This window comes from Bufo bufo, chromosome 1, assembly GCF_905171765.1.
Source record: "Bufo bufo chromosome 1, aBufBuf1.1, whole genome shotgun sequence".
Taxonomy (NCBI): domain Eukaryota; kingdom Metazoa; phylum Chordata; class Amphibia; order Anura; family Bufonidae; genus Bufo; species Bufo bufo.
In genome coordinates this window covers 542,372,212-542,390,180 of record NC_053389.1, presented here as the reverse complement: position 1 = coordinate 542,390,180, position 17,969 = coordinate 542,372,212, and the positions used below count along the sequence as shown (strand labels likewise).

Sequence of the window (17,969 nt, the reverse complement as noted above, 5' to 3'; positions counted from 1 at the left end):
ACTCAGCGACCTAGATAAGGGTATCATGGAAGAGGACATCACCTTGGAGGAAGTAGAGAGGGCCATCACGGATCTCCCCGCTGGGAAAGCCCCGGGTCCTGATGGCATCCCGGTGGAGGTGTACGCAAAGTATAGGGAGATACTAGCGCCACAACTTGTAAAGCTGTATGGGGCGGTGCACTCCGGCGGATCATTGCCAGTATCATTATATGATGCCTCTATAGTCTTGATACTGAAGCCTGGCAGGGATCCGCTGGACTGTGGATCTTACCGTCCAATTTCATTGCTGAACTTGGATTATAAAATCCTGACTAGAGTGCTAGCCAATAGGCTTAACAAGGCAATAACCACAGTGATCCACTCTGATCAATCAGGATTCATGCCGGGCAGATCCACATCAGATAATATCAGAAGAACCCAAGTAGTCGCGCAGATAGGTTCGGCAGGGAAAGAAAGGTGGGCCCTGGCCTCTCTAGACACTGCCAAAGCTTTTGATTCCCTGGAATGGCCCTTTCTGATAGATGTGCTGAGAAGCTTCGGTTTTGGTCCCAATTTCATAAAATGGATTAAAATACTTTATAATAACCCATCTGCACGTATCCAGCTCAATGGCTCCTATTCAAAGGAGATCTCCTTACGCAGAGGCACTAGGCAGGGTTGCCCGCTCTCACCCCTGTTGTTTGCAATCGCGATTGAACATCTGGCAATTAGAATCAGGCAGGATTCAGTGTATGCAGGAATTTCAATGGGTTGCAGGGAGGAGAGAATAGGCTTGTATGCGGATGATCTGATACTTTTTATGTCTAGTCCAGAGATGTCCCTACCAAGGGCAATTGAAGTAATAGCCTTGTTTGGGCGCTATTCTGGACTACATATAAACTGGGGTAAGTCAGCCATCATGCCTTTGTGGGACCATGACTGGGGGACTCACCACCATAACCTGCCAGTAGTGGATAGATTCAAATACCTTGGGATGATGATCACTAGGGCTCCACAGCTTGCCTACGACTTGAATGTTGAGCCTCTGGAAGCTCTTTTTAAAGATAAAATGAAAGCATGGGAGGCCCTTCCATTGTCCGTTATGGGCAGACTGAACCTAGTGAAAATGGTTCTGTTACCTAAAGGCTTATATGTATTGTCTCATGCATGCACACCGATCCCTCGGAGCTTCTTTAAACGCATACACTCCTTGGTCGCTGCTTTTGTATGGGGGAAAGCCAGAAGAAAGCTCTCGCTCCAGGTCCTCCAGAGGTCGAAGCTGCAGGGCGGGGCAGCACTGCCTGATTTTTTCCTCTACTTCATTGCTAGTCAGCTGAGATTCCTGAGGAGCTGGGTTACCGAGACCATAAGACCCAACTCGGAATACTATTTGCATGAATATCTGCAGGTTTCGACTTTGTGGCCGGTGTTAGAAGGAATGGGACGCTTACAGAAAGCTACCCTTCCACTGCATAAACTAGCCCACCAGATATGGCAGGCCTCCAAGCTGAATGCTTATAAAGATTTACCTTGTAATATTCCTATTTGGGATAACTGCATGTTTCCACACCTGTTGAGGTTAGAGGGTGCAGGGGAGTGGAGGAGATATGGGATTCAAACGCTAGGGGACTTATATGAGGATAGCAAGCTTTTAGATTTCGCGCAAATCCAGGACAGGTTCCAAGTGCCAAGTACCCTATCATTCAGGCATCTCCAACTGCGACATGCCCTTCAATCTCAATTTAGAGACAGTGGCAGAAGCATATCTAAATACCCCACCATTGGCATACTCAGATCTCAGGGTCCCAAGGGGATAGTCTCGGCCCTTTATACCCACCTACTGGATCGCCGCTTGCTGATGTCCCCGCTGACCGTAGAGGGCAAATGGAAGGGGTTCATACCCTCTTTGTCTGAGGAAGAATGGGAAGAGGCCCTACTAGCACCAACTAGAGTATCCCCCTCCATCAACAACAGGATGACGCAGCTCTTTATTTTGCACTATAGCTATTTAACTCCCACCAGGCTTCATAAGATGGGCAGAATGGATAATACCAGATGTCATAGGTGTGGGGTGGAGGGTGCAGATTTCTGGCACCTGATATGGGACTGCTCATACATCCGGCGGTTTTGGTTGTCTGTACTGGAGATCCTCGGACCCCTGGTACATGCACCATTACAGCTGTGCCCTAAAATGTGTATTTTGGGAGTAGTTGATGAGGAATCTTGGACACACTATCATAAAATCTTCCTTGAAAGAACACTGTTCATGGCTAGAAAGGCAATCGCCATGTGCTGGATGGGGGACAAGCTGCCATCCCGGGGTCTATGGCTGTCTCTGGTTAACGCTACGGTATCAATGGAAAGCATAGTATATAAACACAGGGGTTGCCCGCAAAAGTTTGACAGGGTGTGGGGGGCTTGGTGCGACTCTTCACTTACGGCGCATGACGAGTGTCAGCACCAGGAGTCTGATGGCTCTGGGTAGTTCATCCGTGAGCATGTATGAAAGCTTGTGAGTCCGGATGACTGACCTCCTGAGACAAGTGGTTGTTATCCATCTCTAATATGCACCCATACGTTCATATCCCCTGACTGTTTCTGAACATGTTATCATTGACATAGACATCCGATATCCACAGCTGCTTAAAATGTATGTAAGATTCTTCATACGATGCTTTTGCTTTTATGTATGGCCCATGTGTGGGTCTTGATAACTTCTGATTGTACATGCGCCATGCTTGTAAATTTTTTACCATGCAATAAAACGAGTTTAAAAAAAAAAAAACAAATCTTTGTGTCATCAGCAAAAAAACACACCTTACCATCGAGGCCTTCTGCAATTCCGCTGATAAAGATATTAAACAATATGGGTCCCAGAACAGATCCCTGAGGTACCCCACTGGTAACAAGACCATGGTCTGAATATACTCCATTGACTACAACCCTCTGTTGTCTGTCTCTCAGCCACTGCCTAATCCATTCAACAATACGGGAGTCCACGCACAAAGACTGCAATTTATTGATACGCCTTCTATGTGGTCCCTTACTTGTTTGGAGAGTTCCTTGGTCTTCACTGCAGTGTTTGGTTAGTGATGCCTCTTGCTTAGGTGTTGCATCTTCTGGGGCCTTTCAAAATTGGTGTGCATATATAATGACAGATCATGTGACACTTAGATTGCACACAGGTGGACATCATTTCACTTATTATGTGACTTCTGAAGGTAATTGGTTGCACCAGAGCTTTTATTGGTTGCACCAGAGCTTTTATGCCAATTTTCTGTTTTCTATTTCTGAACAATAGTTTTATTTATATATTTTTCTCATTTCACTTCACCAACTTAGACTATTGTGTTCTGATCCATCACATAAAATTCAGATTAACAAAACATTGAACTTTAGGCTGTAATGTAACAAAATACGAAAAAAGTCAAGGGGAATGAATACTTTTGCAAGGCACTGTAAATGAAGAAACACTGCAACCGTACTGACACAGAGAATTAAGTTGTCATGTCAGTTTTACCACATAGGGAATGCTGTAAAAACAAAACTCGTAAAACAATGTCAGAATTCCTTTTTATTTTTCAATAACGCCTTCCCATTACATCTTATGCAATAGTAACTGTAGCCATTAGAAAATACAACTTGTCCTACAGAAAACAAACCATCATACGGCAATGTGAACAGAAAAATAAAAAAAATGTTATGGCATCAGGAAGTAGGGAGTGAAAGATGAAAACCAAAAAAATTCTGTCTGTTTATTTAGGTATTCTTAGAAAACAAATAAACTGCATATTTTATCCTAAGACAAGAGACTATTTTAACTTAAAGGGGTTGTCCGAGTTATGAAAAAAAATAATTTAGCACTGAAAATCTGATGGGCAGCAATATATAACTTAAGCTAAGCAAGTTTTATGCAAAAAAAATAGATATATTTCCTAATTTCCCTGGTTCTTCTCTGCCCCTCCCCCTGCACTGCTAAGGGAGTGGATACAAGAGCTGTCCTGAGTGACATGTCTGCCTGCTAAGGGAGTGGATACAAGAGCTGCCCTGAGTGCTGGGAGAATCAACAGCAACTTGTAAGTGTAGAACTACAAGTCCCACCTGTATAATGACACTGCTAATACACACAGGATCTTCCCCCTACCTTCTTGTGCAATGCTCTCTCTAGTCTGTCAGATCCTGTGCCCAGAATTGCCACTGCTGCAGACACCCAGTGTGTGCAGCTGAAGGGGTTAAGAATCCTAGGAGAGAGAGCAGACAGCAGTGAAGGGGGGCGTGGCCAGCACAGTGAGGTCTCATTTACAGGCTTGTAAACGACCTTTATCAGAGCAGGGAGAGAAGCTGACATCACAGGTCATGTAACACTCCGTGAAATCTGAGAAACCAGCCACTGGAGATAAAGTGAGTTAATTGGAAAGCTGTTACATTTGCTTAGTTAGGAACATAGAAAGAACAAAAAAAAAACTCAGACATCCCCTTTAACTTTTGATAAATCTTGAAGGTTTCCATTGATAACTTTGTTCTATGAAATGCTTTAATATGTGTATAGTAGGTTTTTATCCCTAAGTATGATTTGCCCTTCATTTGGTGGTTGTCTCATAGAGTACAGTACGCTTACTATTATGTTTCCGAATTATGTGTCAGAAGAAACAGGGAATGTTTGCTCCTGGCTTGTATAATGGAGCCATTTGCTGCAGTCCATTTTCTTTTAGCTGATTGCGCATTGCCCAGTTGCTTTGAAGATCCTAGCAGATAAAAGAAAACATAAAAGGAAAAAAACACTTCAAGACAGCATCTTTTCTTTGATGCTGACCTAGTTTGCAATGTTTCAAAAGCATTCATCTGAAAAGAGATACATATCTGATTCATCATAGATCTGGAAAAGAAATGAGTTGCTCTTGACGGTAACACAGATGAGTGCATCCGGACATCTGGACATCTGACCATCAAACATTCTGATCTCCGCAGCCCTTCCTAGTTTTCTTCAGCCATTGTATGACATTTTGCCAGTGGGCATACTTAAACATGTAAGAAGAAATGAGCACTTGGGTTTATATACCTTTCTGTAACCGTATAAAACAGTACCATTTCATATCTCGTTCTTTCTGAAATAGCACTTAACGTAATGTGAATAGTGGAACAAATGGCTGCATTTTGTTGATTCCGTATTAACTCTACTTCTACAAAGGCTTACTTAATCAGATAATAGAGCAATCCTTTTATGCCACACTGCAAAATACGAATGAAACAAAAATATATTGTTAGTAAATGGCTGTGTTCTTTTCATATATTCCATTTACCTGAAATTTTTAAAAATCGTATTCACAAAAAAAAGGGTTTTCAAAAATGAATGCTTTTTTTTTATAATTAGTATGAAAAAAATGAGGGGGGAAAAAAAAGAAAATTAATCCATATATAACTTTTGGTAACTGCAAGGTAGTATGTACAATGGATTTTACTACCATACAGTCTAGTCTGGTCCATAAATATTGAGACATCGACCCAATTGTAAAATTTTTGGCTCTATACACCACCCACAATGGATTTGAAATGAAACGAACAAGATGTGCTTTAACTGCAGACTGTCAGCTTTAATTTGAGGGTATTTACATCCAAATCAGGTGAACGGTGTAGGAATTCCAACAGTTTACATATGTGCCTCCCACTTGTTAAGGAACCAAAAGTAATGGGACACAATAATAATCATAAATCAAACTTTCACTTTTTAATACTTGGTTGCAAATCCTTTGCAGTCAATTACAGCCTGATGTCTGGAACGCATAGACATCACCAGATGCTGGGTTTCATCCCTGGTGATGCTCTGCCAGGCCTCTACTGCAACGGTCTTCAGTTCCTGCTTGTTCTTGGGGCATTTTCCCTTCAGTTTTCTCTTCAGCAAGTGAAATGCCTGCTCAATCTGATTCAGGTCAGGTCATTGACTTGGCCATTGCATAACATTCCACTTATTTCCCTTAAAAAAAACTCTTTGGTTGCTTTTGCAGTATGCTTTGGGTCTTTGTCCATCTGCACTGTGAAGCACCATCCAATGAGTTCTGAAGCACTTGGCTGAGAATGATCAGATAATATTGCCCGAAACACTTAAGAATTCATCCTGCTGCTTTTGTCAGCAGTCACATCATCAATAAATACAAGAGAACCAGTTCCATTGGCAGCCATACATGCCCACGCCATGACACTACCACCATCATGCTTTACTGATGAGGTGGTATGCTTAGGATCATGAGCAGTTCCTTTCCTCCTCCATACTCTTCTCTTCCCATTACTCTGGTACAAGTTGATTTTGGTCTCATCTGTCCATAGGATGTTGTTCCAGAACTGTGAAGGCTTTTTTAGATGTCGTTTGGCAAACTCTAATCTGGCCTTCCTGTTTTTGAGGCTCACCAATGGTTTACATCTTGTGGTGAACCCTCTGTATTCACTCTGGTGAAGTCTTCTCTTGATTGTTGACTTTGACACACATACACCTACCTCCTGGAGAGTGTTCTTGATCTGGCCAACTGTTGTGAACGGTGTTTTCTTCACCAGGGTAAGAATTCTTCGGTCATCCACCACAGTTGTTTTCCGTGGTCTACCGGGTCTTTTAGTGTTGCTGAGCTCACCAGTGCGTTCCTTCTTTTTAAGAATGTTGCAAACAGTTGTTTTGGCCATACCTAATGTTTTTGCTATCTCTCTGATGTTTTTTTTTTTTTTTTAGCCTAATGATGGCTTGCTTTACTAATTGTGACAGCTCTTTGGATCTCATCTTGAGAGTTGACAGCAACAGATTCCAAATGCAAATTGCACACTTGAAATGAACTTTGGACCTTTTATCTGCTCAATGTAATTGGCATAATGAGGGAATAACACACACCTGGCCATGGAACAGCTGAGAAGCCAATTGTCCCATTACTTTTACTTTTGGTTCCTTAACAAGTGGGAGGCACATATGCAAACGGTTGTAATTCCTACACCATTCACCTGATTTGGATGTAAATACCCTCAAATTAAAGCTGACAGTCTGCAGAGAAAGCACATCTTTAGTTTCATTTCAAATACATTGTGGTGGTGTATAGAGCCAAACATTTAAGAATTGTGTTGATGTCCCAATATTTATGGACCTGACTGTATATTTTCAGTAAAATCTGTCTGGACATTGACAGCAACGTTAACCATGCATAATTCTAACAGACTGAGCTAACGGCAGCAATCATATAAACTACTCATTTCATCATTTTAGCTCTTTGTATCTCATAATTCTGTTAGCATACAAATAAAAAAAATAGGAGGACTGAGGAGGACTCCTGTGGGTGTGAATCCCTGCAATAGTATCAAGCCCCATATGTTGTATAAGCAGAGAGCAGAGTGTCCACTGAAGGATCCCAAGACTGGCCATATTCTGTGTTGTCATGTTATGCTTAGGTATGGCCTAACTACTGCCTCCGTACTGCTAGTATAGATGCCGATATCGGTACATTAAAATACAATAAAGTATGATGACCCATACAATAAGGTACAGTAAGCTCTGACAAACTGGAATGGACTCACTGGCCATTGTTTTCCTTACTGTGTATTCAGGTTCAATCTCTTGGTCAAGAAATGTGTGAAGAGGCTAACCAGGTCAGACCTAGACACTGGAAGTCCATCTGCACTGCTACTTCTTGTGAATATCATAGTGGTTTACAGCATATATGGCATGGTTCTGGAGATGTGCAGGCCCCACAAGTGGCACTGGCATATTTGTCCGTTATTTATGATGTATCCTGTGCATATGCCATAAATGTCTGTGATGAGAATACTCCTTTAAAGGAATTCTGTCACTTACATCATGGCTATTGAAGTAAAGCAATTGCCTATTGGCACATAGTACCTTATTCCCAAGTGAACCTTTGTTTCAGAGATTGGGGTTTTCTATCTTCTGCTGCAACATGTCTCCCCTCATGTCAAAGCGTAGAGGAGGCGGGCTTAGACACAACCAGGAGTCGTACCTGTGCTCCTTCATACGAAAATAACACCCCTCTGGGCACCTACATATCAAATAGTTTTTTCAGAAAATAGAAAACCCCAGTCTTTGAAACAAAGGTACTCTTGGGAATAAGCTACTATATGCTAATAGGCAATTGTTTTACTTCAATAGCCATGTTGTAGATGACAGATTTCCTTTAAGCCCACTGATGTAATTAAAGAGTAGCACCGCTTTGCGCAATTCCTGCTTATTAGATGAATCCCTTGACTATAAGGGTACTTTCACACTAGCGTTGTTAGAATCGGGCAGGCAGTTCCAGCAAGCCGTATACAAACGGAAAGCTTTTTTTCCCTGGATCCGTCTCATCCAGATTAATGGATCCGTTATTTTTTCAAAGATCAAAAGAGAAACCCACTCCTCCTTTATCCCGGCGCATGCGCAGACCGGAAAGCCGGATCTGGCGATTCTGCAATTTCCGGAACACTTGGTACCAGATCCGGCATTAATACATCTCTATGTAATGGGTAATGTTCCGGGATTTTGGCCGGTCAAATACCATTCAAGGGACAGAACGGAAGACATCCTGATGCATACTGAATGGATTGCTTTTCATTCAGAATGCATTAGGACAAAACTCATGCGTTTTTTAACGGATTTCAATACCGGAAAAGAATAACGCTAGTGTGAAAGCACCCTAAGGTGATCACACAATGTCCCCTTGTTGAATCCCAGTGATCAGCTATGATCAGGGCAAAAACCTGGCAGTAAGTGTTCAATTTCCCTGCAGCGCCACCACAGGGACAATCAAGCATATCACGTTGCCATTTTAAAACAGTGGGTTGTCTACAAGACAGTAGCGAGAGACACTCTCTTTGTAACCACTCTCCCCTCTACCCAAGAGATGAAGATCCTAAACAGAGCTTCCCTCCAGTGTTAATTCAGAATTCCATAGCAGTGTATATGATAACGGGTTTTCAAAACTTGGCAACCCCTTTAAGAGAAGAGGGCTGCAATGGGTCCAGAGAAAGTAGCTCACCCTTCAATAATAGTGCTATTTCATTTTAATCTGTGGTATTATGACTGCACAAGCCAGCCATATAGTCAAAAAGAACTGTTAGGATATTTGTCTTGTGGAATATTTTGGCGCTATGCAAATAAATATTATGTAATGAAAAACTGGTAAAAATCCAGCATCATAAAACCTGATTTATTGTCAGGTGTATGATAAAGGGAATTATATAGGTCGTTGTTAAGGAAAATATGGCTTTCAGCCAGAACCTCATCCTGATGACCACACAAATATGCCTAATAATTGGACCCAGTGGTATTCACCCATTCAGTATGGCCAGTAGCAGTGTGTCCCTTGTTAGTATATCTAAGGCAGGAAGGGCACATTGTGAAAGCGTTTGAACAACATCCTCTTGACCAAGAGATGGGGAATATATTTGGGTGGTCACAGGGTGGAGTCTATGGTGGGGGGCTGGGATACAGCAAGATATAGGTGAAAGTTGGGAGTGAGGCTGGCTCTTCTCTTCCTGGACACCGATGGATGCAGGAGCAAGCTAAGTTATATGTGTGCGTATGTGGGTATGTATATAGGTATAATATCCCAGTAGACTTTATATGTGTTCATATAGATATTAGCAGTCTGCAATTGTATTACCAGTTAGATTATATATGCTGTTTATGCATGAGTTTCTATATGTACATGTACTAATGGTCAGGTACTGGATGTGAGTTGGTTAGAAGAGTAGATCCAGTAGACGGTATATTAGTGGACTCTGGATATACTGTATATACATACACATTATTAGCCACATTTGCTTAGCATCCAGGGTGGGCAGGAACGGAGGTGGCTGTGTGTGGTGGTGTCCTCTATGTATTGTGTTATCTGTATCTTTATGTATAATGTCCATTGCTTTGTCATCTCTGTTATCAGCAAACTATTTTTATATATAAGTATCTGCGAGGGTTGTGTGTTGCTCCTGGGGTATTTGAAGGACTGGAAGAGGTGTAATTATACACAGAATAATCGGGTTGTATGGGAAACAAGGGCAACATGCTAGGAATAGAATAGAAGGGATGGATAACGGAGATATACATAAATCTCCAATTTCCAAGAGGCAAAAACCCCCTCTTCCGTCGTCGTCTATAATTCTGGTATTGTTTTAGAAGTTTATGTATATGTTACATGCAAATCACAATTGCCATGGACTATAACGCAGGACTCTTCTGCATAATGGAAACGGGACGGATCCGTTTTGCAGCCCATAGACTTCTATTATAAAGGAATGCCTCTAAAGGCATTCCGTCATAGAATCGCGTTATGGTCCGTGGTAACGGAATCTATAATGCAATTCATTGTACCAAAAAACGAAGTGTGAACGAATTTCAAAATATGAAATTCGCTCATCTCTAGTTATGACCTTGTCGTAAAATTGTGGAGGACTGATAAGAATTAATTTCTTCCAATTAAGTGAGGGGTTTATTTACAGAAAGCTTGTCATATCTCACAATGGTATTTCGTTTTTGAGCATTATTTTTGCCCTCAGAGTGCCTTTATGTTTTAATGTCCAATCTTTTCCTTTCTTATTTAAAGGGTTTCTGTCATCAGAAAAATCGTTATGTATCGGCTGACATTAGCGATGGGCTATTGTCAGCAGAACATAACAGTATGCTTTATAACTCCCTGCCTGCCTTATAATATGCTAATGAGCCTCTAGCTGCTAGTGGGGTATTGCTGCAGCACCTAGAGCAGGGGTGGCCAACCTGTGGCTCTTGAGCCACATGCGGCTCTTTGCTTCTTCGAGTGAGGCTCTAGCTGTGGAGGCTCTAGCAGTGGAGAAGGGGGGAGATCTGAGCACTGATGGTCTGACACTGGGAGTCTGATTTGTGTTGTCGGATCCGAGCATTGGGGGTCTGATTTGGAGGCCTGATGAGGTTTGGGGATCTTATTGTAGGTCAAATGAGGATTGGGGATCTGATTTAGGAGTCTGATATGAGGTCTTATGAAAAATTATATTTTATCTTTTTTTTTCTCTGCTAATGAAAAATAAAAAAATATTTTTAGCAGACCTTTTTTTTATCGTATTTTTCTTTGTTTAAAACCTAGGTGCATCTTGTAGGGCGAAAAATACGGTGACTCGTGTGTAAATGTATAGCTTGTGGCTCCTGGTAGTCATACTTATTTTTTTTTGGGCTCTTTGTGTCTGTAAGGTTGGCCTCCCTTGACCTAGAGGCTCCGTCTTCTCACCCTTTGGCACGCCCATGTCCAGTTGATTGACGTCCTAGTTTTCCTCTCTGCCCCTAAAATCCTGCGCCGTCCCGTTTAGTATTCGGCGCAGGCGCAGTGAGGAAGCCGGCAGCAGGAGAGCGTCCTTCACTCACTGCGCCTGTGCCGAATAGTAAACAGGACGGTGCAGGCGTGGGATTTACGGGCACAGAGGAGAACTAGGACGTCAATCAACTGGACATGGGTGTGCCAAAGGGTGAGAAGACGGAGCCTCTAGGTGCTCCCACCAGCACCTAGAGGCTCAATCATTAGCATATTATACAAGTCTTTATTTTTAAGAGAACGGCGGCAGGCAGGGAGTTATAAAGCATACTGTTATGTACTGCTGACATTAGCACATCGCTAATGTCAGCCAGATGCATAGCGATTTTTCTGATGACAGGATTTTATATGTAACTTACTATTTATTATGTTTGTAAGTCACATAATAAAGCAGATATAAATGTATGTCTGCTACAAGAGGATACAACATAATAAAGCAAAACAAGCAGTATACATCTTTTAACAGGATGACAAAGTGCAGCCTACTGTGTATACATGCATGGAGTGCAGATTATAATGATGAGCAGGCAGCAGGTTTCTGAATCAGTGTGAATGAATCCTTAAAATGTTGTTCTAAACAAACGCAATGAAAGGGTAAAGTCCATTATTTCTTTATTTCTTTTTGTTTCTTAATAGAATAAGAAATAATAGAATTTTCTGATATATATGTATTTCAAATTCTGCTCACGTGCCTTTTTTGATCAGTGCAGTTGACCTCTGTTTGTACTGTAGAATGGTATGGTTCATGGACAAGTCAGTCAGTCCTGTGTAAACATAGCATTATTCATGTGACCCCTGGCATTCTGTCCAGTTATCTAACCGGTTAATAGTGCCAGTCTCAGAATGTACAGTATTACTGCTTGCAACAACATCTCTTGTCTGACATTGTCGGTATGGAAGCAGCTCTCACATTGATCTGTCTGTGTGGGTTTTTTTTTTTTTACAGTTAACTTTATTAAAAGTAATGTTTCATCTATATATATTTTTTTGCTAGTTGAACCCAGATAGTAACACATATCCTTTTTTTTTCCTTTTCACATATCATTTTTTCCTGTGGTAGATTTTTTTAAATTACATTTCCTGAACATGATTATGGGTGCAGCCATCAATCATTTTTTTTTTTTCAATTTAAAAACTTTTTCAGGGAAGACTTCTTATTTTTAACACCTATTATTCCCACAAGTGGACTTATCTAATAGTTTATTATGCTGACAGTAGAAAACTGACAGAAATCTATTAGGCTGTGCCCCTGGCAGACCTAGAGGCCTTTATTAGACCCCCGGCTGCCATGTAAAGGCATCAGCGATTGGTGAAGGTACTTAGAAACTATGGTCACTATTGAATGCGGCAGTTATGGGGACAATTGGTCGGGACTGGAGGTTTCTCCAACTCTCAATGTCAGAGCGGCTACCGGGTTGTCACTAGATAGCCGGGTACCCAATCTACCCAACACAGAACACCTGTGTCGGGCTAAACCACCCCCACTGTAAGAAGGCATATGTGCAGGTTTAAAGCCCATTATTAACCACAGTAAAAACATGTATAAGTCGTCAATAGCGAGTTAACAATATGACAATATCATCTACAGACAGGCAGCCATTTTACTAGTCACCTAGTGACTGGCAGTCATTTTACAAGTCACTTAGAGACACACAATCATGTAGTTATTTTAACCACATTGAAAATCATTTCCCACCATTAGTCCTATTTAGTTATTAAAATTCTCGAAAATCTAGTATATAGTGCTATATATTCGTAATCACGAATATTCTAGAATTTTTTTTTTTTTTCATCAGTACTACTGCTTCTTGCTTGTGGGCCAATGAGAAGGCCCCAATGTCTTTGTCTGAGCTTAGCAACATCCCTAGCAACCAATAGGAAAGTTGCCTACCCCTTACTATATAAGAACCTCCCCAGCAGCCATTTTCTGCTGTTTTTTGCAGTTCTGAGAGAGAGAGAGAGAGAGAGAGAGAGAGAAAACAGTGTCACTGCTGCGCTCTGTGCTTTGCTCATCTGGATCCTTATTTAATTAAATTAGATAGTTAGCTCATATATATAATACAGATAGTTAGTGGGAGATAGTCAGTGTAGGTTAGATTGTGATATAGTGTAGCTGATAGGTTCCAGTGCAGGGTGTTAGGTAGTGTGATAGTCTGCTGTCCATACATACAGTGGATATAAAAAGTCTACACACCCATGTTAAAATGTCATGTTTCTGTGATGTAAAAAAAATGAGACAAAGATAAATCATTTCAGAACTTTTCCTACCTTTTAATGTGACCTATAAACTGTACAACTACATTGAAAAACAAACTGAAATCTTTTAGGTGGAGGGAAGATTATTATTATTATTTTTTAATAATGCAGTTGCATAAGTGTACACACCCTCATATAACTGGGGATGTAGCTGTGTTCAGAATTAAGCAATCACATTCAAAATCAGCATACACCTGCCATCATTTAAAGTGCCTCTTATTAACCCCAAATAAAGTTCAGCTGCTCTAGTTGGTCTTTTCTGAAATGTTCTTAGTTGCATCCCACAGCAAAAGTCATGGTCCACAGAGAGCTTCCAAAGCATCAGAGGGATATCATTGTTAAAAGGTATCAGTCAGGAGAAGGGTACAAAAGAATTTCCAAGGCATTAGATATACCATGGAACACAGTGAAGACAGTCATCGTCAAGTGGAGAAAACATGGCACAACAGTGACATTACAAAGAACTGGACGTCCCTCCAAAACTGATGAATAGACGAGAAGAAAACTGGTCTGGGAGGCTACCAAGAGGCCTACAGCAACATTAAAGGAACTGCAGGAATATCTGGGGCAAGTACTGGCTGTGTGGTACATGTGACAACAATCTTCTGTATTCAGATGTCTGGGCTATGGGGTAGAGTGGCAAGACGAAAGCCTTTTTTTACGAAGAAAAACATCCAAGCCAGGCTACATTTTTCAAAAACCCATCAGAAGTCTCCGAAAAGCTTGTGGGAAAAGGTGTTATGGTCTGATGAAACCAAGGTTAAACTTTTTGGCCATAATTCCAAAAGATATGTTTGGCGCAAAAACAACACTGCACATCGTCAAAAGAACACCATACCCACAGCGAAGCATGGTGGTGGCAGCATCATGCTTTGGGGCCTTAGTTAATCTAGAGTCAATATTGGCAAAAAAACTTCAGGCTTCTGCTAGAAAGCTTAACATGAAGAGGAACTTCATCTTTCAGCATGACAACGACCCAAAGCATACATCCAAATCAACAAAGGAATGGCTTCACCAGAAAAAGATTAAAGTTTTGGAATGGCCCAGTCAGAGCCCAGACCTGAATCTGATTTAAAATCTGTGGAGTGTTTTTTCAAAGAAGAGTGGGCAAATCTTGCCAAGTCAAAATGTGCCATGCTGATAGACTCATACCCAAAAAGACTAAGTGCTGTAATAAATTCAAAAGGTGCTTCAACAAAGTATTAGTTTAAGGGTGTGCACACTTATGCAACCATACTATTTTATTTTAGTATTTTACATTTTAACAGGGGTGTGTAGACTTTTTATATCCACTGTACATGCTACAGACATAGTTCTGTGATGTCATCAGTTCACAATAATACTTAGTGCACTAATCAGTAAATCTCTTAAAATGTCAAGTTGCATGTATTGCGCAAAAAAAATGCACATCCATTAGTGTTGATTTGCGCTATCGCAAAAATAATGACTGTAGATCGCGAATTCTAGAATTTGCAAATTTATTGCAAATATTATGTGAAAAATTTGTGAAATATCGCGAAAACAAATATTACATATGCCGCTCATCTCTATTGTGCATGTGTCCTGTGTGATCCAGCACATTTGTCATGTAACCAAGTTGCTTCCTGACTGCCAGGGCTCACATGGCATATAGTGTGTCACAATACTGACACCATATTTAGTCCTATTTACTGTAATTAGTCCATGATTGCATTACACAATACTGACCATGGGCCATACCATTCTACTGTGCCTGGATCAACTACTCTGATAAAGAAAGGTATGTGAGTAGAATTTTTTACATTTTATTTTAAATTCATGTGTATTAGAAAATTGTGTCATTTCTTTAAATAAATAAAAAATAAAATAAAAACTACAGTGCCCCTTTAATGGCTGTACTTAACAGCAACAGGTTTGAGATATTTCAAACAACTAGATGATTTAAAGATGTTCTAAGTCGGGTATCTGATTCCGCCAAGTGCAGACCATAGTAGTTTTCCTATTTATTGTGTATTACAGATGTGCTGCATGCTGTATCTGTCAAACTAGTTTATCAGGTTCTCCAATAAAATGATCTGATAGGTAGTCCTAGCTTTCCTCTAGCTGCCAATGTTGTTGATCACACAGGTTTTTTTTGGAAATGGTTGTACATGACCTAGCTTTATGAATTTGTGCACTCTGCCTACTATACTGTGTTCCCTCTCTATTTTAGCTGAAGAAGAAGAACTGGAAAATGTTGATGTTTCCAGTCTGCCCGAAGAGGTGCTGCGGAACATCGAAGCTGACAGTTACTGGTGCATGAGCAAGCTACTTGATGGCATTCAGGTAAATTGATTCCCCCTGTCCTCGTGCAGTCTCTATAACTGATTTATTTCATGAATTTGAGCTACTGCTGGGACTCTGAGAGAAAAAAAAATCTGTAAGCTGAGAAATAAGTACATAGGGGAAAACCTGCTCCATTGAGGAAATCTGTCTGCATTGTATCGTTACTGTTGGCTTATAAAATGACAAATGTGTTCACTTACAAAACCTCCTTACACTGAGTAACACAGGGCTAGGGTTCAAACCCCTGGGATATTGTTTTCAGTCTCAAGGTATTAGTAAAGATGGCAGTCATTTTCGGTACATCAGATTATTTGTTTGTGGTACTTTTTAAGGTCAGGTCTTGGAAGTATTTATCCCATGAGAAAAGTAAAGTACTGTATGCTTATTTTGTAGGCAGATTATAAGCTCGTGTCCATTTATTTTTTATGCTCTTTGTATCTCTAAAACCCTTTTTTTTTTTTTTTTTTTTACCAAGAGTTGAGCGATTCAGTTCTAAAGAATAGATTTATCTCATTAGCCAGATTTCTTCATCTGTGGGGAATTGTCCCTTTAGGTGAACAAGCGCCCACCTTATTTATGACTGACAGGCTGTTATTCCACCCTGCTCTGTTAATCCCCTGCCTGCGCCACTGCTGAATTTCAAATTTGGCTTTAAGAGCAGCTACTGCGGATGCTCCACCACCCGCTATTGCATCCGGGAGCAGCGCAGAGAGTCGGCCCTGTCAATTATAAAAAAGTATGGCCTCTTTTTTTTACTTGTAGAGACAGCCCCCTACAGGTGAAGAAGTGTGGCTACTGAGACAGATCAATTTGTTACAGTCGATTCACTCATCTCTACAGTGCACATAATTGCAGATTGTCTTGATTAAAAATATCCCACTGTTTAATGCATAATACTTCTATGCAGATCGAAGTAAACCAGGTTCAGGCACCTACCTCTAGACAGGTCATCAGTAATTGAATGGTGGGGTCCGACACCTGGGACCCCTACCGATCAGCTGTTTGGAGATGCTGTTTCAAGATGTTTAGAACAACTCAAAAGTTTCTCAGAGTACTGTATATTACTAGTTTTGCACAGTACTATATATTCTTAAGGAGACTTTTGATATCTTGTTAGAGAAAAATCCAGAGATATATGGTCCTTCAGCTTCACTGAGAGATCTGGTTACACAATGTCGGCAGAAGACTATGGAGAGAGGAGTAGAACAGCTGCTATGATGTCTCCCATGCATTGTAAACGTAGAGAAGTGAAGAGCTTCTAGTGTACACTCAGAAGCAGCAGCATGCATGGATTGTTATGTATTAGTCTATATATATTAGTATTGAGTGATATAGCTGTGAATCAAAGGAAATCAATGGTCCCCATGCTCAGCACAAGGAAATGGCTGCTCGCTCAGGCAATCAATGGCTGTTGTGGTCCCCACAGTGGCTAGTAACTGTCTGTACAGGCATTACAAGTTTTTATACTTTTGACTATGAATCTCTGGACTAGAATATGAAATGGAGAGCAGCAGGGACCAGATCAGCATAGGAACATTAGTAGCAGGGGATCTGTGTGTTGAGGTAATGATTGTGGCATTTTAACTAGCTCTGCTCCATTAAAAAATATTCCCTGACAAAAAATAATTTAAGTTTAAATGTATCATCTTCATTACGACTTCCTAATTGATTTTTTTTTTATTTTTTTACTGGATCCTCACCAGTCAATACAGGGTAGTGCCCAAGTCCTTACCATTGACAGTAGCCCATGCCAATTTTTTTTTTTAAATGACCTCACTGTATTTTAAAATGTGTCTTCTGCATCCATTATAATATTGAAATAAACACAATAGCATTCAGCATTGTTGCTAAACTAGAAATTGGCAAATCCATAGAAAAGCATGAGCTTGATACAATAGATTATTATTTCTGTTAAAGCTGCCTCACCAACATCTGGAGGGTACCTCATCAGTGAAGCCCTCCTCAGAGTTTGAGTAGCTTCTGATCGTATCTGCAGGATGGGAGGGGGTTATAGAAAAGAGTTTTTGGGGCAGATAAGGAAGTAATGCCTTGGTCACTGCCGCCATCTTAAAAAGCACAAATAATCACTCTCTTAGAGTTATGCATAAAAGTGAGAATGTTTTACTGCTCTTG

The 17,969-nt window shown here is 40.7% G+C and overlaps 1 protein-coding gene across 2 annotated transcripts in view; it reads left to right on the top strand.

Annotated features, from left to right (window-relative positions):
• Positions 1–17,969, top strand: part of TBC1D22A (TBC1 domain family member 22A) — a 741,029-nt gene that overhangs the window by 318,523 nt on the left and 404,537 nt on the right. For both annotated transcript variants that reach the window (XM_040412231.1, XM_040412223.1), the window contains one exon: positions 15,724–15,836. In XM_040412231.1, coding sequence (XP_040268165.1) covers positions 15,724–15,836 — 113 coding nt within the window. The remainder of the gene's footprint in view (positions 1–15,723; positions 15,837–17,969) is intronic.